General features: G+C 42.2%; 2 protein-coding genes across 2 annotated transcripts; one reads left to right on the top strand and one right to left on the bottom strand.

Moving 5' to 3' along the window:
* The first annotated feature begins 888 nt into the window (after positions 1 to 888).
* On the top strand, positions 889 to 5,318 carry sgca (sarcoglycan, alpha). The gene is made up of 11 exons (XM_058620524.1): positions 889 to 960; positions 1,204 to 1,332; positions 1,435 to 1,586; positions 2,331 to 2,397; positions 2,489 to 2,687; positions 2,772 to 2,940; positions 3,661 to 3,869; positions 4,037 to 4,063; positions 4,628 to 4,807; positions 4,934 to 4,960; positions 5,102 to 5,318. The coding sequence occupies exons 1-11, from the start codon at positions 924 to 926 to the stop codon at positions 5,106 to 5,108; spliced, it is 1,203 nt and encodes a 400-aa protein (XP_058476507.1). The 5' UTR covers positions 889 to 923; the 3' UTR covers positions 5,109 to 5,318.
* An 835-nt stretch (positions 5,319 to 6,153) lies between these two features.
* Positions 6,154 to 22,587, bottom strand: col1a1b (collagen, type I, alpha 1b). Its single transcript, XM_058620523.1, has 51 exons — positions 22,370 to 22,587; positions 20,878 to 21,072; positions 20,318 to 20,346; positions 20,056 to 20,091; positions 19,441 to 19,533; positions 18,965 to 19,033; positions 18,808 to 18,852; positions 18,609 to 18,662; positions 18,287 to 18,340; positions 18,022 to 18,075; positions 17,827 to 17,880; positions 17,657 to 17,710; positions 17,495 to 17,539; positions 17,317 to 17,370; positions 17,093 to 17,137; positions 16,946 to 16,999; positions 16,062 to 16,160; positions 15,898 to 15,942; positions 15,710 to 15,808; positions 15,547 to 15,600; positions 15,333 to 15,440; positions 15,042 to 15,095; positions 14,749 to 14,847; positions 14,590 to 14,643; positions 14,407 to 14,505; positions 14,150 to 14,203; positions 14,004 to 14,057; positions 13,837 to 13,890; positions 13,671 to 13,724; positions 13,421 to 13,465; positions 13,209 to 13,307; positions 12,305 to 12,412; positions 12,063 to 12,170; positions 11,640 to 11,693; positions 11,479 to 11,532; positions 11,070 to 11,177; positions 10,707 to 10,760; positions 10,550 to 10,603; positions 10,283 to 10,444; positions 10,062 to 10,169; positions 9,747 to 9,854; positions 9,579 to 9,632; positions 9,366 to 9,473; positions 9,208 to 9,261; positions 8,969 to 9,076; positions 8,834 to 8,887; positions 8,577 to 8,684; positions 8,196 to 8,478; positions 7,917 to 8,101; positions 7,580 to 7,822; positions 6,154 to 7,466 (listed from the first exon to the last, which is right to left on the bottom strand). The coding sequence occupies exons 1-51, from the start codon at positions 22,449 to 22,451 to the stop codon at positions 7,320 to 7,322; spliced, it is 4,350 nt and encodes a 1,449-aa protein (XP_058476506.1). The 5' UTR covers positions 22,452 to 22,587; the 3' UTR covers positions 6,154 to 7,319.
* Positions 22,588 to 22,870: the final 283 nt, after the last annotated feature.

The following is a 22,870-nucleotide window of genomic DNA, read 5'->3' as shown; positions in this document are numbered from 1 at the left end:
TCTCCAGGAAGAACCACTTGAGAGTCGTCTTTGTTTCGCTGTGTACTAAACTGTCGTCCACTTTGGCCTCATTCACGTCAGACTCTTAATCTCAGAGCAGTCGAGGGACAAGTTTGAAGGACACAACCAGAGTCATGTTGGCTGAAAAAGACTGAAAGGATGCCCGTCACTTTTCATTTAGACAACAGCGCCATCTAGCTCCCTAATTGTGTTGTTTGGCATGTAAACACCTGACAACAGTGTGAATGAGGTTTGAACAATACAGTGCTTATGAGCACCTGTCATACAATGAGAAACCATAATTATTTTATAAATCTTTGGGAAAGCTGTTTAAAACAAACATGTTTATTTTTATTCATTTTATTCTGGTCAGGAATGCAAGTAAATAACTATAATTTGACATCTTAACCAAAAGATAATAACAGGCTTTTAGTATTTGTTCAGGGTTATGTTTGTAAAACAGTAAATTGGAAAAAACATCACTCACTCACTCACTCATTCATTCATCTGACATAGAGTGAAAGGTGGGATATTACATACTAAAACTAAGCAAATATGCCACTGATCATCAATTCAATTCAAGCAATAATCATCTTATTAATGATAATAATAATAATAATAATGATAATAATAATGACAATAATAATGATAATAATAATAATAATGATCAACTCTCCCTACCAATGTTCATTCATTTTATTTGTTAAAAAAAATATAAATTATTTTGTAAATTAACTACTAATTCCAGCCGTCCAAAAATATCTCTTGATTTACTCCACGGCTCCACATTCACAGACTCACAGACTCACAGACACCCCTCCCGGATGTTATTAGTTGAGTGAGTTAAAAATAGCCACTGACGTTTCCTTTGCTGTGGACAAGCCCCTTACCACTTGGTTCTGTCAATCAAAAGTCAAAACAAGATGGCAGGCTGCAGGAGCTGGTTTTTCTACTTTACAGGCAAGTTTACTCCAGAAAATGTACTGATCTTAAGTAATATGGCAATTCCCCTGATATATTATCACATGAGTGTTTTTTAATGTCTAAACATTTGGTGCTAATGTCAGACATCGAGGACTGTCGGCTTGTTGCTGTAAAATAACATTAAAGGTTGTGTGTTGGCACACTTTTGAGTCAGTTTTTGTCCATTCAGAATCATCCATTCTTTGTTGTTTGTTTGTTTGTTTGTTTTGCTGTTTGCAGTTTGTGCTGTCGGTGTGTTTGGGGCCAATGCAGAGATCAAATTTACCATTCCTGTGGGGAGGTTATTTACATACGAGCTGATGAGAGAAACTTTCCAGAATGACTTTGAACCGTTGTCAAAACTCTACGGTAAGACCCCAAATTCACCCCTTTTATCATTTAAAAAAAATACTTTGTATAAATATTTGTTGTCTCTGGTCTTCTGTGTGTGTGTGTGTGTGTGTGTTAAAGCCGGTCGCTTGTATGATGATGCCATGACATTTAAGTGCAACAGGCAGAATTACCCAGACCTCCCAGAGTGGCTGCGCTTCACCCAAAGGCACTCGTATGATAACGGCTTCCTGTACGGCACGCCAACATCTCCAGGGAAAAGTATAATTGAGGTATGAAGACGTCATTTGCACCAAAAGTGTCAATCTTGAAATATATATGCCTCTGTCAGAATACCTTTTCTGTGCCAATAATAGATAGTCTGAAAAAATAAGCAGCTGTCTAAGACATTAGTGGAAAATATCAGGTTGTGTTGTCACATCTTCACAAAGAGCAATGCTTTGGTTTTCTCTCCTGAGTACAACAGACATTAAAAATACAGGAAGAAACCTGTGAATCTTTTGTCTCAGTCAAACAGACTGTACTGCAGCTTGAAAACACATCACATATGGATGTGACCACATTTATTTCAAATAGTTTATTAAACACAGGACCAAAGTCAGTCTACCTCAATGAAATAGGTTTGGATTTTTCATTAGTTTAAGTTTTGAGTGAGTTTTGACTTTTTTTGTTTTTGAAATTAGTTAGTTTAAATTAGTTTTAAGAGTGGATTAGTTATTTTTTTAAGTATTGTGTCATAAACAAGCATACACCCAGCAAAATATGCCATTTTAAAAATGCATTGGGACACATGAACAACCATCCCTGAAACAAATATAACAGTCTAGACTGAAGTGGGTTTTTTTAATTTTCTTGGGTTCACCCTCTTGATTCAAAGTGAGTCATACTCATTTTTCTTGAATAGAGGGCATTCTGACAAATGTAAGGAATTACACAACAGACAAAATATCTGTATTTTGAAAGCTGCAAGTGTCACAAGGCAATAATATCCATGGATTGTGAAACTCTTCTTCCAGGTCTATGCTGTCAACAAGCGCAGCTACGAAACAGCCAGGCAAATCCTCGTCATCAAAATAGTTCCAGGTGTGTGAGGATTTACATTATACCACGAATGCACAGCAATGGTCACCATAACCATAACCAGTCGCCCTTACATCACTGCTGTCACTCACAGAGAAGATGTTGCCCTACCAAGCCGAATTCTTCATCAAGCTGAGGGAGGTTGAGAAGGTGCTGCCCTCTTCTGTCCAGGATGAGATAAAGCAGGATTTACAGAAGCTGTGGGACACTGAGGCTTTGGAAATTGTCAATGTTACCAACGCCCTTGACCGTGGCGGCCGAGTTCCCCTCCCTATTGCAGGACACTTTGAGGGGTAACAATGAGAGCCATTTCTGCAACTTTCTGTGGTTTTGATTCAACACTGTGCTGTGATTGTTAATAACGTCTTCTGCGTCAGTGTGTATGTGAAGGTGGGGTCTGAGCAGTACTTCTCAGACTGTCTCCTGAAAGTGCAGTCACCAGGATACCAGAGGCAGTGCTCAGCAGAGGCCAAAGTCAAGATCCCCGGAGGCTGCAACTTCTGCAGCATTCCCAGCAACTGCATCACCTGGTGTAAGATCGAGCTGGTGAGGCCTGAACAGACACAGTGTGATATGTATAAAGTAGCATGTAGTGTTAGTGAGTAATGTGTTGGGTGAGTGCTGAAACAGGAATAAAGCAGTAAATGAGAATAGTCACAAACCACCCATACCTTGTTTTCAATCCTTATTCTTTAGCTTTTAAAGCATGTATTTGTTTATCTAACATGACAAAATGAGACAAAATAAGACGTTTCTGTTTTACTGATTATTTTATCATGTTTTTTCTTCAATCAGATACCTGAAAATAACCACCAAACTATTATTGTTCTACAACTATTTGTTCACGTTGACCCTTTTGTTCATTTTTGCTTTTCCTCTTTTCTCCACTGACTTACAAACATAAAACATCTGCTTCAGTTTGTAACACTCAAATGAATCAGTTTGTTTAAACTAATGTTCACATGACAACTTGACAACTGACTCCAGTTGAATTAACTTTATTCATGTTGTTGTTACAGATTGTCAAAGTATATTAATGTTCGTTTAATGCCCTTTTATACTGTTTGTCAGACAAAAAGCCTGATTATATACTCTGACATAATCAATGAATCGATTAATCATTGTCGCTTTAAATGTTATAGGTGATTAATCACTTATGGGGGGAAATTATAGGAATATAATTAGTTGGAGCCCTTTTTTGTGATGCCAAATGTGGGCGCATGTTAGAAGATAAACTCTGGTGGCTCCACTCTTTTCTCCCTGCAGTTTGATTTAACAAAGCAGGAGCCGTCTCCACCCGCTCCCACAGTGGGCTCAGGGATACTGGAATCAGGAGGTGACTTCAACCCTCCTGAGTCGCCTCCGAGCAGAGATTACATCCCAGACTACATCGTGACAGTGATTGTGCCCCTGATCCTCGCCATCATCCTGTGTCTGCTGCTGGCCTACATCATGTATGGCCGACGGGAGGGAGTGTATGTACTCTGTTTTTCATCTTTTATTTAAATAAAGTAAACCCAATTGCTATCTTACTCAGTCATTGATGAAGACGAAAGACGACATTTTTTTTTGTTAAATCAATGTTCCTCACTGATCCCAGTGAACTGTGACACAAACCCTGACACATTCTTCTTTTTTGTAGTGAAAAACGCAACGGAAAGACAAACGAGTAAGTACTCTTTTTACTCAGTTACATTTGGTTGACAGCAGTAGTAACTATTTACTTTGTAGATTGAGATTGTTTCCATAAATCAAATGAAAAAAAAAGGCGAAAACTGTTCAATAATTGCTCCTAAAATGTGTAAATGCGTGCTTTCTTGTATTTGTGGCTTTGTGAGGACCAACAAGCATATAAACCATTCGGAGTGAGGACATTTTTGGAAAGTGAGGACATTTTGTCTTGTCCTTACATCTTTAAAGGGGTTTTTCAGAGTTAGGACCTGGTTAAGACCAGTTCGGGTTAGAGTTGTCTTTAGGTAAGGGTTAGGGTTAGCCATCTAGTTGTGATGGTTAAAGTTAGGGTAAGGTAGGGTGTGTTTGAATAATACCAAGTAACAATTGTCAGTTAAATGTAGTGAAGTAAAAAGTTCAACATTGGAGCTGCAAGGAATTAGATACACTATGAAAATGGGTTAGGTTAAATACCTCAGGTAAGTACACCTTAACACACATAACTGCATGAGACAAGTGAAAGTGTGAAAACCCATGAACGTGTTGTCCTGTTTGTTTGCAGAATCCAGCTGTACCACCATCACACCATTCTCGACAACACCGATGAGCTGAGGAACATGTCGGGAAGCCGAGGTGTTTCTCCACCCCTGTCCACACTGCCCATGTTCAACAGCCGGACTGGAGAGAGGGCTCCACCGCTGCACTCTGACAGCCCCACCATCCCACTCATCATGGCACAGCAGTAAGAGCCTCATCCACACATGCACCGTGCCATCATCAGCAGCATTCAACACCTTTGCCTCTCAATTTGAGAAGAGAAATCAAGTTATCGTTAACATGTCTCTTTTTTTGTCTCCTGTTTTTGTAGCGATCCCTACAGTGACACACTGCCCAGGTAAAATCACTTATGGGGCGTCTATCTTCAACTGTTTTTTTTTTTTTGTTTGTTTATTGTTTTTTTGTAATTTAATTTTTTGTTTCTAATTAATCAAAGATATTAAACAACAAAGACTCATTGCATTGTTTCTTCTTGCAGAAAATAAGAGTGACGACGTGCCATTCATGCAGTTGTTTACTGCCAGTTTTACATTTGCAGTGGATAGTTGTGTTTGTTTGTTTTTTTTTTTTGGTTCTATTAACATTATTTCAGTGTGCTTATTTACTCTTATCTAGCATTTGTGATTGTCTATACTCCTTCACCTGTCACTACTACTACCACTACTGCTGATAATAAAAAAATATCTAAAGCCACATTTATTTATTTATTTATTTATTTATTCATTGTACCTGTGACAGAGCCTACAGAGTCCAGGGTTGCTCAGAGAGTAGATAAAGTGTATACTCACCATTTTTGAGAGGCTTGGTATCTTGAGCAGACTACAACGGCAGGATGTCTTTACTAAAGACAAAGGTTTAACCAACTGTCTTTACTGTCGACAGACATCAGAGCTGTGCAGTATGAGAAAGGATGAAGATATGTTGTAGTACGTAACTGTCCCTCTATCACCGTACTTTAGTGTTTGTTAGTTTTTTTACCCAGAGTTCCTTTGCTATTCCATCCTGGGTCATTTTCAACTCTTCAGGCTGCTTCAGTCTTTTTCTTCAGTCTTTATAGCAGCTGCTGTTGCACTGACAGTCCAGGAGGGGTCACTGTTGTACCTTCTTGTGTTTTAGGACTGTCTGGATTTGACACACATCTCCTCTCCTCTCCAGCTATCATCCTTGTTATGCAAATTAATGTCCTTATTTCAAGAGTGTGGAAATGAAAACAAGAAAACACGTGCGGGGGAAACATAACTAATAAGAATAACTATTTTGTTAGTAATTCAGCAGCTACGAAAAGGTAAATTGGAGTCTTGGATACTGGCTTTGTTTTCACTGCTGCTTAATATAAACCTATTCCCTGCAACTGTTGTGGAACAGTTGGATTTTGAACCTTCTCTAACTGTGTTTTACCACCAGAGCTGGAACATGTTTGGTCTCCTGAGGTCTCTGAGGGTGTGAAACACTGCATCCTTGTATCTCCCCAGTCCTATCTGACCTCGGTTTCACAACAGTTGCAAGACAGGACAGTGAAAACTCCGCCACTGAGTAGACCACTTCACATGCTTTATTTCAGCACCCAAAATAATTAAAAACATCTTGATTTATTATACATGTACAAAATAAGTACAGAATCTTTTCTTTTAAACCATGAAAGGGGTCTGCTTCAAATTATTTTTTAAGAAACCCTTCGACATCAACAAACAACATAAACAACAAGGTGGGAGATGTGTGCTGTTCTTTTTTTTCTTTTAGTGAAGAGGAGTTTTCCACAGGGGCAAACAGACAGAAAGGTCAATACTGCACAAACGGGCAGGGGAATGAGTACCAGAGTCACTTGCTTTTATCTACAAAGACATGATTGCATGCATTACATCTGCAGTGATTGCCTTTTCAAAGGACCTCTGTCATCAAACCAACACTTAAGAAGAAAACAATTGCACTGCATAGACAACAAGAGAATGAGTCAATTTTAGTAGCACCAAAGGTTCTGCAGACATTAGTGGCAATAATTACAGTATGACAGGGAACGTCTCACCATCAAACACCAATAACTGGACCTCTTTTGAGTTGTAATAGCACCTTTGAATGGATTTAATTCGCCAAAATAGACTTGTTGTGTAAAATGTACCCTTGTCGTTTAAGAAAAAAAATAGGGGTGACTTCTTGATATGAGGTAGCCATCTACATATTGCAATGAAGGTTAGCTTTGTCATCTTTGCTCATTTGACGGTCACATTTGTCTGAGCAACGTTCAGGTGTTTTGTTGTTCATGAATTTAGAACAAGAAGACACTTCACACTTTTTACAATTTATTTAACACCAGAATAATGGTACATATCACTTGTTGTTTTCAATGTCCTTCCGCAGTGGTAGAAATTGGCAAAAGTCACCTGTGTTTTCGTCGCATGTGGATTTTTTTTTTCTCAATCTCCAGGGGAAAATTTTACACAAGTATATATTATATTCTTGTTGCCAGTGGAAACAAAAGATTCTTTTTAAAGTGTCCTTGTGGCTGGTTTCAGTTGAAGTAGCAGTCCCAAAAAAACTTCTCATGAGTGGGAAAACACAAACACCGTCTTCAGTAGAGTGGTTTTAAGCATGTGGACCAATGGCAGCCGAATGAGTTTTGAATGCATAGAAAAAAGGATTTAGAGATGACTGCTAGAAAAAAAAACAACAAATGTCATGTCCATATTTCTTTCATTTTTTTACAAGAAGCAAACAGGGCCAACTTCAACGCCAAATTCCTGATCAGATGCACCAACATCCATAGGAGCAATGTCAATGATGGGCAGGCGGGATGTTTTTGATGTCTTGTAGTCGATGACTGTCTTGCCCCATGTGCCAGTGTGTGACTGTGGAGAAAAGGAAAGAAGGAAACTTTAGCTCGGAAAGGTTATTTTTACACACATGCTGCAAAGGTTTTGAGGAATCCATGTAAATGTCCAAATGTCCATGGCAAACTCACCGTGCATCCATCCTCGCTGACGCTGTATGTGAAGCGGCTGTTGCCCTCGGCTCTGATCTCGACATCATTGGAGCCCTGGAGAAGCATGGCCTTCTTCAGGTTTCCAGTGGCGGCGTCCATGTAGGCAATGCTGTTCTTGCAGTGGTATGTGATGTTCTGAGAGGCCTGGTTGGACATCAGGCGCATGAAGGTCATCTGGATGTTGACATCCTCGGGATCAGCTCCATCGGTGCCATACTGGAACTGCGTGGCGAAGAGAGGAGACAGATACAGAGATGTTATCGTCACTGACTTACTTGTACTGCGCACTGTCTGATCTTCCAATTCGTTTTCTCACCTGGAATCCACCGGTCATGGACTCGCTGAACCAGACGTGTTTCTTGATGTTCTTGCTGAGGTACCAGTTCTTCATGGGGATGTTGGACTCACTGGGGTAGATGCAGGTCTCGCCAGTCTCCATGTTGCAGTGTACCTTGATGGCATCCAGAGGAGATCCCTGGTTGGGATCAACCCAGAAAGAGCCTGTAATGAGAGACGGACAAAAAACAGTGTGAATCAGCGCTTATCCTCCTGTTATACTTGATCTAGGCTCCAGCAAGCTCTGAACTGCACTCACCGCTCTTCCACTCAGGGTGGCACATCCTCAGGTCACGGCACATGCGGGCAGGACTCTTCTGGGTACCGTCGGGGCTGCGGATTTTCTCAACCCTCTGAGACAGGGTCTTCAGGGTGGTGTCAACCTCCATGTCGCGATCGCGCATCATGTTGGGGTCGTCAGCACGGTAGTGGCCGCCACGGAAGTGATCGGGAGCCTTCTCCTGAGCTGGCTGGCTGATGAAGTCAAATCCACCACCGGGAGCTCCAGGGGGTCCAGCAGGTCCAGGGGGTCCAGGAGGACCCTGTTTGAAGATACCAGAGGCTTATAAGTTGTAGCCACATTGAAGGTGTCTCAATTTACAAGTCTGTAGGAAGTAAAAGAGAAAGAAGCACAACTTACAGCAGGTCCCATCTCTCCATTGCGACCGCGAGGTCCAGGGGGTCCGATGGGTCCGGGCAGACCATTCATACCATCCTTACCAGGGGCACCATTACTTCCAGAAGGTCCCTATCGAACAAAAGCCAATGAACATTCAGTGAGGGAAAATATCAATTCATATCAGTTCATGTGTAAGAGTTGTATTATGATGCGCTGTTTATTGTCCAGATTCTCACACACAGATTTTTCTCCTGGGTCAGTTAGAAGATCTTACTTACTCTTGGTCCAGCGGGTCCATTGACACCAGCGGGTCCTCTCTCTCCAGCAGTTCCCTACAGGCAGATGAGGATGTTGATATTAAACCTTTCATGTTGTGGGATGCAGAAATGAACACATTTGTGAGGTTTACTTACAGCAGTTCCGGGCAGACCCTGCATGCCACTGAATCCTCTGTGTCCCTTGTGGCCTCTCTCTCCAGCCTCACCAGACTCTCCTCTATCTCCCTTGGCACCAGCGGGGCCCTGAACAAAAGGCAGCAAGGGGTCAGATTTCCATCTCATGTTCACGCAATCATCAACACAGACAGTTTGCACTGATTTCAGAACAATGTGAATATGTGTCAGTGGTACATATTATGTAGTAATGAACTTACAGCAGAGCCACGGACACCAGCAGGGCCAGAAGGACCAGCGGGACCAGCAGGGCCCTAGTGGAGAAGGGAGAGCAGGGAAAACAGATTGCAGTGAAAAACTTAATCTCTCATCTGTTAAAAATTTCAGTAGTTTCAAGGTGAACATGACAAGGACTTACAGCCTCTCCACGTTCACCAGATTTGCCAGAGGGGCCAACATGTCCGGGAGCTCCAGGAGCACCAGGAGCTCCAGGGGGTCCAGCCATACCGCCCTCACCACGGTCTCCCTATAGGAGGAACAAATCTCGAGTGAGATAATTCTACGTAACAACAAATGTTTTGTATTTAAGTATTATTTGAAATGGAAAATTACACAAGAGACAAAATGTTACCTTGGGGCCAGCGGCTCCATCGCGACCAGGGGCGCCATCGTGTCCAGCAGAACCCTATAGTGAAGAAGCTTGATGGTTAGAAACCATTTGCTCGGCAGGTTTGTGAGTTTGTGTGAATGGCAGATGCTTTTGTTATGTCAAATTACTTAAAAGGTTCAGGTCACCTACCTCACGACCAGCCTCTCCGGGAGCACCAGAGAGTCCAGGAGGTCCAGCAGGTCCGGGGGGTCCACGCTCACCAAAGGCACCACCAGATCCCTGCTTTCCAGGCTCACCCTGAAAAACAACAGCAGAGATCAATAATCTGCAGTACATAAGGTAGTGTTAGAAATTATGTGTGGAAGTTCTACTTTTATGTGCATGAAAAAAAGGAAACAGTGAGATTGTTTCATTCCAAAACAAATCTAACAAGATTCTTAAAAATGTAGCCCACAGAGTATACAACATGCACATTGACCATAATGTACTCAGGAAAATACTTACACCAGGTCCAGGCAGACCAGAGAAACCACGCTCTCCACGCTGTCCGGGGAGACCTACAATACCACGCTGTCCAGCAATACCTTGGGGTCCAGAGGTACCAGGGGCACCCTGCACAGAAGGACATGGTCAGTTATGTAAATGAAAAGAGTTCACAGCACCGTATTTAATGCTGTCAAAAACCTTGACAGAATGTGTTTTGCACAGTTACGGCAGGCACTCACAGCGGGTCCATCGGAACCAGGAGATCCCTTGTCTCCACTAGGTCCAGGGGCTCCAGCAGCACCAGGCTCACCGGGACGACCGGCGGGGCCAGTCTCACCACGGCCTCCTCTTTGTCCATCTTTGCCAACAGGTCCAACGGGGCCAGGGGGTCCAGCAACTCCCTGGAAGCAAAAGAGGAGTCAAACCATTGAGTCAAAGCTCTACTGAAGGACGTGATGGTTATATACGGAAAGAGCCTGGAGACACGATTGCATTTCGCTACTTACAGAGGGGCCAGGGGGTCCAACTCTTCCACCAGGTCCAGGGAAACCAGTAGCACCCTACATGCACACAAACAAACAAATCACATATTACAATGAAAAATGCTTTGCTAACAGTTTCATCTTTATTTCCCAATATAATACACCATGGTAGGATACTTACAGGAGATCCAGCACCACCACGAGTACCTTTGGGTCCAGGAGGGCCAGCATTTCCCTGTTGACAGAGATGTAATGACAAACATTGAAATCCCAACTTTTACTGTATTACAACTAATCACAAGTCAAATCAAAAGATGTTCTAATTATTTGATACGGATAAACTGTGTGACAAAACAGTTTTATAAGGCTATTCTGCAGTGCTGCAGGGATTATCTCAAAAATCTCTCAATCTTCAAATTTGAACATACTTTTTTTGTGAAAATAACAGTTAACTAAAAAAAGATAATCAGCCATACCAAAAATAATCACAGCTGCTTGCAACTCTAGATGATATCCTGTGACTTCATCTCAAATGTGGACCTACCTGAGGACCAGCAGCTCCAACAACTCCAGCGGGTCCAGGAGCACCAGCGTCTCCCTTGGGTCCGGTGTCACCAGTCTCTCCCTTGGCACCAGGCTGACCATCAAGACCCTGAATTTGGAGCGCAAGAGAAACGACACAAGTCAAGTCGGCTCAAATCCGAAGTGAGTGGTTATGATTTCACATGAAGTGAAAAGAAAATGTCAACTTGGGGTCAAATTAAATTAAACTAAACATTAGATTAAATTTCTCTCTATTGATTCCACACTGGGAAATTTCACTAGTTACACCAGTAAAAAAGGTCATAGGTAGATAATTGACAAATACAAAAAAGGAATCAGTAAATTAACATAGAAGTAAAAATACAAAAAAACATCTACTCTACATCAACATCTAATTATTGATTACTTACAGGAGGTCCAGCAAATCCAGCAGGTCCAGAGGGGCCGCTCTCTCCACGCTCACCCTGTCCAACGAATAATGAGAGTCTGAAGTTAACACATTATTTCTTGTGGAGTTCTATCTTATGTACTTTATGTGTTGAATTAGGTGCGTTATAGAAAATGAAATTACAGGGGAACCACGAGGTCCACTGGGTCCAGAAACTCCGGGGGCACCACCCTCACCCTAAAACCAGAGAGAAAAGAGAGAGGGTCAGATCAGCAGACTAATTGGTTTGCGTTTGCTTATTGACTTTATTTCTATCACATGCAGTGTACAAAATAGATGCATCTCAGTAACAGGAAAGATGCTTTCTACCAGATTTAGCTACTAGTTCATTAGTCATTAGACAATGACATTGCTTAAAGGAGAGACAATGCTTCTGAAACCAGATCGCTGCATTCATTCATTCATCTATTTCTAGCAGTATATGTGAATAAAAATACTGTAATACTGAACTGTAAGTGGCAACAGACTTGATTTAACTTGAGATAATAAAATTATGAATCTGCATCGGTGTAATTTGTAAAAAGACTATGTTGTTTCTTGACTCACCTTCTCACCCTGAGGACCAGAGGGTCCAGGGACTCCAATGGGACCGGTCAGACCACGCGCGCCATCTTTGCCAGCAACGCCATCGCCTCCCTTGCCACCAGCGTCACCCTGAGAGAAGAACAAGGTTATGATGGTCACTTGGGATGAACAAAAGAAAACTTTACCCACTGGTTACAAGACTATGAAACTATGTTAACTGGACTTTATGAACCACACGCATAAACGTTTGGTTGAATACTCACTCTCTCTCCCTTGGCACCGGGCATACCACCAGCTCCGCGCTCACCAGGCATTCCCTGCATACCGGCAGGTCCAACACCACCGGGGGCACCGTTGACACCGGCCTCTCCCTGCACACAAACACAAAAGCATTAATAATCACATTAGCATCCACCCATGTTTCAATCAAATCAGCGCACCAGTGAACAATCCAGTGTAAGCGTTTGTCTGCACTGCTTCTGTTGATGATGGTCAATGTTTTATGATATACCAAAAAATAAAAATAAACAACATTGAGTTGGCAGTGTTAATTAGTGATTAGTTTGCTGTAGTCTTGTGCCCAACCTGCACAACAGATTTTTGTTCTTACCTCCATCTGTAGTGGAGGGTGAAATAAAGCATTGACATTATTGTTTATGTTCTTCCTCTCTACATATGATGCCTCTGCCTAACAAGATTTAGTGTAAACCCGGTAAGGAGTGGCCGCAGATTATGATGGTTGTTCAAAAACAAAGTTGTATGTGATTATGAGAAATGTTATTTCAAACTTTTGTTTCTTTCTTTTGTTCACCTCATGGATTTAATTGTTCCAGCCAACATAACATTCTTGGATATAGGAACATGTTACATAATCACTGATTAGGAGATTATATTCTACAAAATGATGAACCCCATAACAAGATAGTATTTTGATTTGCTCAGCTTTGTGTGCTGGAGTCAATAATAAAATAGTATATTCTAATAAAACCTTGGTTAACCTATGTTGTATAGTGTCTTTTCTCTCTTTTTTACATGTACATGTATTTTCTGCATAAATGATGCTTAAAATAGAGATTTCTTTTTCAGTGAATGGCCATGTTGGCTGTAAAATGACTGTTTCTCCATCTTAAAAAGTAGTTTTTTTAATCGGAACTTTTGTTAACCCACCTTAGCTCCATCGCTACCAGCAGGGCCAGGGGAACCACGGGGTCCATTAGGGCCAGCGATACCAGGAGTACCACGCTCACCAGGGAAACCTCTCTCGCCCTAAAAGATAGAGAGGACATATCAGTCACAGCCATTTTGCCTGAAGATGAGAGGAACAGTGTTTACTAAGCGTGATGACAATGCTGCGTTTCTGACGTGCAGGAGAGACTCACTCTAGGTCCAGATGGGCCATGGGGTCCAGCCTCACCGGGACCACCCTGAGGGAGAAAAGGGAAGTGGAGAACGTTATTGTAACTTCTAATTAATGATGTCAATATGATGTGTGCTGAATCTCTCACAAGACTCGGAGAAATCACAGAATTTTGTTGACAAAATATTTTATCTTGAGAGATAACCCTCCTGAACTGTAATAATATGTGTATTTGTGTATATGGTTCATAACATTAGGTGTGTGGCTCTTACCTGCTCACCAGGCTTGCCAGTCTCACCAGTAGCACCTTGGGGTCCAGGAAGACCCTGCACAAATAATTAATGCTTAACATTAACATGATTAACATGCATATATAGTCAAAGTGTAGAATTTTATCAAAGCTCAGAAATACATAGCAGTGAAGGTAAAGAAACCTACCTGGAATCCAGCAGAACCACCAGGTCCCTGCTCTCCCTTCTCTCCAGCAGGTCCCTGAACAGAGAGAATTAAACTTAATGAGCCTTTGAACATACAAAATAATGGGGGGAAAAAGTAAAATAATGAGTCACAATATGTGTCTCAGGCAAAGCAGATAAAATACGTACAGCGGGGCCAGAAGGTCCAGGAGCACCAACATCACCATCTTTGCCAGGGGCACCCTGTGAACAAATACATTAGCAAAACCAATTACCTTTTAGCTTTTCCATGGGAGTTTAAACTCTATCGTTTTGAAATACACTGAAGTACTTACAACAGCGCCAGTACCACCAGAGGGTCCTCTCTCACCAGCTTTACCAGCCTCACCCTGTCAAAAAAACAACAAGGTCCAATTATTACCAATTACCAAAAACTACAGTTTTTACTGATCTGTTTCAATATAAACCTACTTTTAATGTACAGAAATAAAATGTATTTTTAATGCCCATAGCTATGTAAATGGTGACTTTCTAGAGTCATATTTGTACATTTGAAAAGGAAATTGAACGTGTGGATATTCTGTTGACTTACAGAGACTCCCTTGGGTCCAGGGAATCCCATAACTCCAGGCTGACCTCTTGGTCCAGCAGGGCCAGGTGCTCCGGGGCGGCCATCTTGTCCAGAGGCACCCTAATGATCATTGAGAAAATGATTGATTGCAGCTACTTCACGAGGAAGTCACTAGTATCTGATGCTACTGGAGACTGTACTTACAGAAGGTCCAGCTTTGCCATCAGCGCCAGTGCTGCCAGGGCTACCAGTCATACCCTAAATAAAGAAAGAGTTTTTTTAAGTGAGATTAAATGCACAATGACAGAAAACCTATTTGGTGTTTAATCAGCTCAGATTAAAGAAATATGCAGTTGCACTCACCTTGGATCCAGGTGCGCCAGGAGCACCGGGGCTTCCAGACTCACCAGTGGCTCCTTGAGCTCCCAGAGGACCGGTGGAACCACGCTCACCAGGGCCTCCCTGTCACACAAGAGAAAAAGAGTCAGCACTAACCTCCACAGCATTAATGCATCTAAATGATCCATATTTAAATCTATGCTAATAGCTATTTTGGGAGGTTTGAATATATTGGGAATAAGGACGTCACTTCCCAGTTTGACAGATGAATTACTGACCTGCCTAAAGATCAACTGAAAAAAGTGGAAAAAGCTCACCTTGCCACCAGCAGGTCCATCAGTACCAGGGAAACCACGAGCACCAGGGGAACCCTAATGAAAAAAAAACATACCATGTCACAAACTGTGATATAAAAACTCAAGTTTAGGGCTGAATCCCCCTGGGAATATAGCAGAATTTTTACATTATCAGATTGTTGCATCACTAAATAAACAGCGACCCACAGTTTATGTGTTTGTTTTTAATCTCCCCCTCAAATTAGTGGTAACTACAGTGGAAGTTTCTTTTCTTTCTTTTTTTTAGTGTTTCACAAGAGGTATATAGCTTACGCGCTCTCCAGGGGGTCCACGGGCTCCGGCACCACCGGGCTCTCCGCGAGCTCCTCTCTTTCCCTCCTCACCAGAAGGACCATGAAGTCCCTGAACTCCAGCGGGGCCCTGGGATTGAAAAAAGTGAAAGTCATTCAAAATATCTCCATCTCAAGTCATTTGCTAAAATCACACAGCCTTTTGATTAATTCAGTCATGTGTTTCTGAAACTTACAGGCTCTCCCTTGGTACCAGGCTCTCCCTTAGATCCAGGGGCACCAGGGTCTCCCTGTTGACAGAAACACACAGGTTATTAATGTTGTCTTGTCTTTATAATACTGGATAATGATGTATGGTCACACCAAAACTCCAAATTCACAAATGAATTGTTGACTCACGTTGTTACCCTTGGGACCAGGAGCACCAAGACCTCCCTGAGCTCCAGCAGGACCACGAGAGCCGGGGAAACCAGGAGCACCAGCAATACCAGCAGCACCCTGTTTGGATTGAGTATTGAATTGTCAGAATACTTCCAACTGGAGAAAATTATTTGCAATAAATATGATCAAAATGTGTTCATACTTACAGGAGAGCCCTTGTTACCAGGGGCACCATCAGATCCTGGGTTTCCCTGATGAAGGAGGAAACACATTTAAACAGTTTAAGATGAGCAATTGTTGTTTTTTTTAGTTTATGATGTTAATCTGACAGTGTGTAGACAAGTTTCTAAACAGTCGAGTGTCCACTCACAGCAGGTCCAGCAGGGCCGGCGGGTCCTGGGTTACCAGGCTCACCACGGGCTCCCTGGGGTCCCTCGGATCCACGAGATCCTGGACCACCAGTCTCACCCTGTGGAAGGAAGCAACATGATCTCAGAACACTGCACTGACATTGTGAGTAAACACTTCCTGGTAAACACTGCTTATTTCATTTCATGTCCAAACTACATGTCAATTACATTAAGTTATATGTCATCCTGTTGTATTGACATTCATGTCCGAAATTATTTTTAATTTTGTTTTTATTTACAGCTGCTAATAAGATATTTGAGTGTCAATATAATTCGGGTGTTGAAAGAGACACCATGTATCCACACTGTTACTGTAATATTCAAATGTCTCCTTCTTCTCCTGGTTCTTAAAACAGCTCAGTTGTTCATGACTTAATAATAATAATTGAGCATTACAGGAATTTAAAATGGTTTGATACCAACAGGGAGCTGGACAACATTAGAAGTCCAATGATGCCATCTGGTGGCTACAGTGTTCACTTGTAGCGTTGCCTTGCACAGACTCTCTTTTTGAAGAGTGTAACTGCTTTGTGAAATCAGTTTTGTTTCAGCAGGGATTCTTCTACAAATGCTCAAACTCTACAGCCTAAGCAGGGTGACGTGGCTAGTTCACGCCCCAGGTTTCCAGCTCATGAGCAACAACAGGGAGGTGATGGGGCAACTGGTCCAGTCAGGAGTCTCAATTTAAATTGATTGAATGACTTACACTATAAAATGGTGTACAGCAACAACTGGCCACATTTGTCATGGAGCAAATGTGGTAACCTAATCTAAGCATTATCAACTTAGCATGACAATTAAAGTGTCTCTTTTGATTTAATGATGGCAGTATTGCGAGACTTACCTTAGCACCAGCACCACCGGGGAAGCCAGGGGAACCAGCGGGTCCAGTAGATCCCTGAAAAATAAAGAGAAGTAATGTTAGGCAACAGATTCGACCCATAGAGAAGGAAAGTTAACAATATTGCTTCATTTCTAGCATATTACTCACAGGGGGTCCAGCGGGACCAGAGTTTCCATCATTACCACGAGCACCCTGCAGAGGAAGAGATTTTTGATCAATGTCACATTTAGGAAAATCTTTAGTGTTTCAAAACATGAAATCGCACTAAACACGAGCCATTTCAACAGTTGCATGCAACTAATTATCGTAAATTTGCTCCAGTTTCTGTATTTTGAATTTTCACCAGCAAATCATAAGATAAGATTACTTACAGAGGGGCCAGGAGCTCCGGGGCGACCTCTCTCACCAGGAAGACCACGAGCACCCTGAAAAAGGCAAACAAAAAGTGCTGTTGACAGTGCTGTAACATTTCTATACCGGCTTTCTTTTATTAATTAATAGAATTAGACCCAAAGGGTTGCAGTTTTAGGGTTAAGATGAAACACCTACCATTATTCCAGGGAGACCATTCTCTCCAGAGTTACCGGGCTCTCCCTATTGACAGAAGAAGGCAAAAAAAGATTAGCATTAGAGGTTGTGGTTGAGAAGTGAAATAATGGTGCTATCTATGTTCCTGCTTTGGTGAGGAGAAAGCACATCCTGCTGCCTCACCTTAGGGCCAGCGGGTCCTGTGTCTCCCTTGGCTCCATCCAGACCGCTGAAACCCTGTGGGAAAATAATAAAAAATAAGCATCATAATGCACAATTACCTACTCATAACGACAACGCAGCTGCTGAAAATAATGCATTTAATATTCAGTGTTCTTCTCATTGGCACTCACTCTGTGTCCCTTGATGCCGGGGAGTCCAGGAGTTCCGGGGAATCCACGAGCACCCTGCACAGACGAGGAAAACCAGATCAATAGCTGATCTTCAAAAACAAGCCTCACTTCATACTGTTCTAATGAGTCAGTCTTGGATCATTATGAAAAATGACCAGCTCCTCATCTTGTTTTGCTTAAAAAGATCTCACTCACCTGAGGACCGGCGGATCCACGCTCACCGGGGCGTCCAGCTTTGCCGGGCTCACCCTGTTGAGAACACACAGAGAGGAGGTTAGCGCGAGTTCAATTCTATCAATATAAATCTATTTGGTGTTAAAATGACAACTTTTTTTTTTTAGCCATATATTTCTGTACATTAGGCATTAACATAACTGTTTAACGTCCCTACAACATGCCTCAGAAATAAGGACAACGATCAAAAAAGGAAGGGAAGGAAAATGATCAAAAAGTCACATACATCATCTCCGTTCTTTCCAGGGGGGCCAGCGGGACCACGTGAACCCATGGGACCCTAAAGACAACAACACATGACTGAATTAGCACCAAACTAAAGCTGATCATTCATTATTTTGTTGTGGGTAATGAGCAGAGGCTGCATCAGGCACCAACACATCCATCGTCATCGATTATGACAGGAAGTGGAACACATAGCACAGGACGTAGCTTGAAAAGTGCTACAATCAAGTCAACTAATTAATAAGAAGCAGTCATGTCGATTCATGTAGGTTGTGTGTGATCGATGTGTTGCACTTGTTTAGGAAAACATTTCATATACTCACAGAAGCTCCAGGCTCACCGGGCTCACCGGGGGGTCCAGTGAAACCCTGAGCACCCTGAAAGACGACAAGAAAAACAGATCAATATGATGTGAGCACATTTCTCTTTTTCTATATATATACATTCATAATTATGCATTTATCTTTGATACAGCATCAGTGACGAGAATTATAAATGTTGTAATTGAAGTGATGTACTTACACTGGAGCCAGAGGGTCCAGGAGGACCACGAGGACCCATAGGACCCTGGTGAAAAGGACACACACAAAAAACCCTTTAAAATATCTATTTTTCTATCTAAATCTAACATTTAACATTGTATATTTAGCGGTCGATTTTAAAACAAAGGGTTACATACCATTGGGCCAGGTTGAGCTGGACCGCTGGATTTGGAGTGGTCAACATAGCCCATTTGAGGAGAGAAGTTCTGTGAGAAGAGACAGAGAATTAGAGCTTTGACTAGTGAGTTACTGTAGCACACAAACACAACATGTTTTTTCTCCTTTTCTTACTTCCACAGTGTTTGAATAATAGTTTTGACTCACATGTGTAAGTGTAAGACTTCTATTGAGGGAGATGAGGGAATAAACTCATGCTGGCATTGTTTAACTATGAAACATTCAGTGATGAATGCCAGGTATTTAATATGATTCTCAGGTGAGCTATCCACACTCACAGCCCACAAATAAACAAGACGGTATTAATAAGGGACAGCCTTAGAGTTTGGAGTTAGATTATGATGGATTAAAGTTCATTTAATCTGCCATGAGTTATAAAGATGTACCTTATCTGGCTTCAATCACTTTATGGGTGTTCTGACTTAGTGATACTTACTCCGCCAAGGCCGGGTGGGCCAGGGGGGCCGGGTGGGCCAGGCAGGCCAGGCTGTCCGTCAAGTCCATCGTTGCCAGGAGGGCCAACTGAACCCTGTGGAGCAAAATAGTCTTTCTGTCAATTTGGTGATAAAATAGTTCATAACAAGTCATGATCTAAACTCACATGATCTATATTCTGTGTACAGGTGAGTCATAACCAAAAAAAAGTTGATATTTCTTTTTAATTCTTATTTTTAAGCTCATCTTCCTATTGTTATGTGTTCATTAAATGGGTGTCATTGTTTTTAAGCACGTACGTGGCATGCGGCCTTTGAATTTGACAAAGTACAAATCCCAGGATATCCCATTATACTATGTTGCAGTAAGCATATATGTATATAACATATTGTGATCATATCATTAAACTTACACAATGAAAACTACAAAATGCAAACACTTATGTGTCATTTTACCGTTGAGAAATATCTATAAACACAAGTTTGCTTGAACCTTGTTCTTTTTTCACACATAAACATATTACAGTCGTCATTTAAACCATATTTGCATCTAGAGACAGAAAATGTATCTTAAAAAGTGTTGATGATGTGGAGTGTTCAAGTGAACCGGAACATACCCTGTCCCCCTTGGGGCCATTGGTTCCTTTGCTTGTCTATGGAGAAACAGAAAAGAAATTGACCGTTAGACCGTGTTGCCATGTTCAACTACACTGTGAATACAAATGAGTAATCTTAAACAAAAACATGGTGTAATAACAAACTAAACTGGGCCATGTCTACATCTCCAAAGAGATTTATGGATCATGGAGACTAGAGCGCAGGCCCAGTCTAGACATGCATCATTTTCAGTATTTAGAATTTAAAAAAAGGGCAAAATACCTCCTCAACGATAGGTCCATCAATCATTCCTACAGAACCAATAGAGGAAGAGAAAATGTCAACACCTTTGCTCATTTATGAGTGACACAGTGATACATTTAGACATTATTTACGAAATGATGTGAAAGTGAGTGTGTTTGGATTAAGCTATTTACAGCAGCAATCACTATGTGCAGTTTGACTATGAATCAAGAGCCTGCTCATTTGTCCCTAAATCATCTGCCGCTGAAACTGTGGAAGTATAAAGGTTGGAGATATATCTAACACGTGTAGGCCATGTTGCTGCCTGCACAAGCAGGCAATGACGAGAATTTAACAAAAAGTCACCAAAAGACCAGGTGTAATCCACGGTTAAAAGAATGCATACTGACATTTAAATTAACAAAAGGTAAATCCAAAGCGACTGAGAATCCTCTGGCAAACAGGCAGCTTTAGGGGCCTCAAGTCCAAAGAGCCATGGATGGTCAGATGCAGGCGAGGTAAGGGCACTAGGTGACGCCAAAAATCTAATTAACCACATGTGATGCAGCGGGAGGGGAGATCAATTCAAGGTGTTGTACCCTCAGTGTCGGGGCAGATAGGGCAGCACTCTCCGTCTGGAATGATAGGATCAGCGCAGTCGGATGAATCCTCACAGATCACATCGTCGCACAAGACGGTTCCACTGTCACAGACGCAGATCTGGCAGGGCTCTGGTTTCCAGACGTCCTTGTCATTGTAATTCTGTCCGTCTAACGTGCAGCTGTTGAATGCACCTGGCAGAAGAAAACAAAGGTACGCTTGGTTAACATTTGACAGGTTACAGTTTATTTGGCGTAAACTAAACGCAGTCAACTGTCACTGATTTAGATCAAGTGTTTCTCGGGGCCAAATCAAAGCAAATGAAACGTCCGTACAGTATATATGTTCCCCTGTGGCAACTCCTGACCTTTCTGTTATTTAAATCATTGTCATAGAAAGCACACAATCAGTCTGACTGTATCTGGATGTGCCACAGTCATGAAAGCAGGCTGATACGGAAAAACATCATTGGAAAGCATGCGTTTGTTGAATGGTTTGAGAGCAGAAGCGGACCTGCAGTCATCAGGGAGTGAAACTAAAAATGCTGTGGGAAGTGTTGGCCTGCGCAAGGTCACAATACATGACATGACATGGTGTGCAGGGGAACTCAGTGCTCACTGCTCCAGTGCAGATTTTTCACTCGGGGCCTAATTGCATTTCGCTGCTGGATGAGTGGTGGGGGCCTTAAAGGTGGGGGCATAGTAGTACCAGGCTTTGCCACAGAGAGGCGCTGCGCGCCTGCAAAAGCGGCCCTTCCGCACCCTTCTCTCTCTGTGTGATGATTAATTAGTGTCTAGACCCTTTTTCACTTTTGACGTCAGGCTTTAGCGATTTTTCCAGTGCACCCCCATCCCCTCCTCCAAGCAACAAAGTTGCAGGAAAAAATTAGATTTAATGCACTGTAATGTCCATCAAAAGCTTTATTCATTTAACCACATAAAAGTAAGAAAACTTTTATTCCTCATCAAATTTGTTTTCACACTTTTATGGTAAAGATGATGAAAGAATCTACAGATCTCGGCTCATAGTGCAACTTTTTTCTAAAACTGACTCCACATATGACAGGATTTAGATGGCATCGAATGCATGTGCATATTTCTTTTACTATAAATTAGTTCAGTGCTTGTGCGCTCCTTCAACTCTCATTGAACTCAATGGATCCTGTCACTGCGCATCTGCTTCCCTCAGGTTGTCGCGCTCCAGCAGGAGGACGCACATTGAGCATGTATCTGCACGCCAGTGAGGGCATCAGTCAGTAAAGAAAATCCAGGCTATACATTCCTATTCGCCTCCGGGTGTCCGTCTAAAAAGACACTAAAAACGCCTCACTGAGTAACAACTTTCCCCCATCACTGCCCACTGGAGTCAGGGATCCCACAGAGGCAGACAAATCCCAGTAAACTGCTCAGCATCCTTTCGGGCTATCCACATCCTGAGGGTGCCACAGTCCCAAAAACACCCCAAAAATCAATGTTTGAAAGTGATACTTACTATCATCCTCGCCTTGACCTCTCACCAAAAGCACTGATGCGCTGAGCAAAAGCGCTAGCCGAATATCCACAAAGCTGAACATGTCTAAATATTAGACATGTAGATTCTCTGCGGTAATGGGGAATCCTCTGTTTCTCCTCAGACACCACTCATACAGGGTAGGGTCCGGTCTGTGCGTAACTCCAATCCAGACCCTAGCAGAAACTCCCTACTGCTTAAACAAATGACTTAGCTTGGCTTTTATATGCCAGAAGTTTTGGGGAGGTCCCGTGCGCAACACATATCTTGTACATGTTCAAATGGCAGAGTCCCACCTTCACCAGAAAGAGGGGCCGTCTTAAAACATCTGAAACAAGTTCACGTTTTAGCTCTAACGTGGACGATGAGCGCACCAGTCATTTACGCACCGACTGTTCGCTGTTTCAGACGTGTTGTCTCATCCTCCTGTGCGCGATGGATTTTATAATTGAGACTTTTGTTGTTTGGCGTTTTGTGTTTTCG

The sequence above is a fragment of the Solea solea genome, chromosome 21, assembly GCF_958295425.1.
Source record: "Solea solea chromosome 21, fSolSol10.1, whole genome shotgun sequence".
In the NCBI taxonomy this organism is placed as follows: Eukaryota; Metazoa; Chordata; class Actinopteri; order Pleuronectiformes; family Soleidae; genus Solea; species Solea solea.
Note: the sequence above shows the minus strand (reverse complement) of the source record. Positions and strands in the feature narration are given on the sequence as shown.

Coding starts and splice junctions, on each gene's coding strand:
- sgca (XM_058620524.1), top strand. CDS start 924: ATGGCAGGCTGCAGGAGCTGGTTTTTCTACTTTACAG. Junction 2,398..2,488: donor CGTCATCAAAATAGTTCCAG/GTGTGTGAGGAT, acceptor TGTCACTCACAG/AGAAGATGTTGCCCTACCAA. Junction 3,870..4,036: donor TATGGCCGACGGGAGGGAGT/GTATGTACTCTG, acceptor TCTTTTTTGTAG/TGAAAAACGCAACGGAAAGA.
- col1a1b (XM_058620523.1), bottom strand. CDS start 22,451: ATGTTCAGCTTTGTGGATATTCGGCTAGCGCTTTTGCTCAGCGCATCA. Junction 16,161..16,945: donor CCGGTGGTGCTGGTGCTAAG/GTAAGTCTCGCA, acceptor TTCCTTCCACAG/GGTGAGACTGGTGGTCCAGG. Junction 15,943..16,061: donor CCGGCCCTGCTGGACCTGCT/GTGAGTGGACAC, acceptor CTCCTTCATCAG/GGAAACCCAGGATCTGATGG.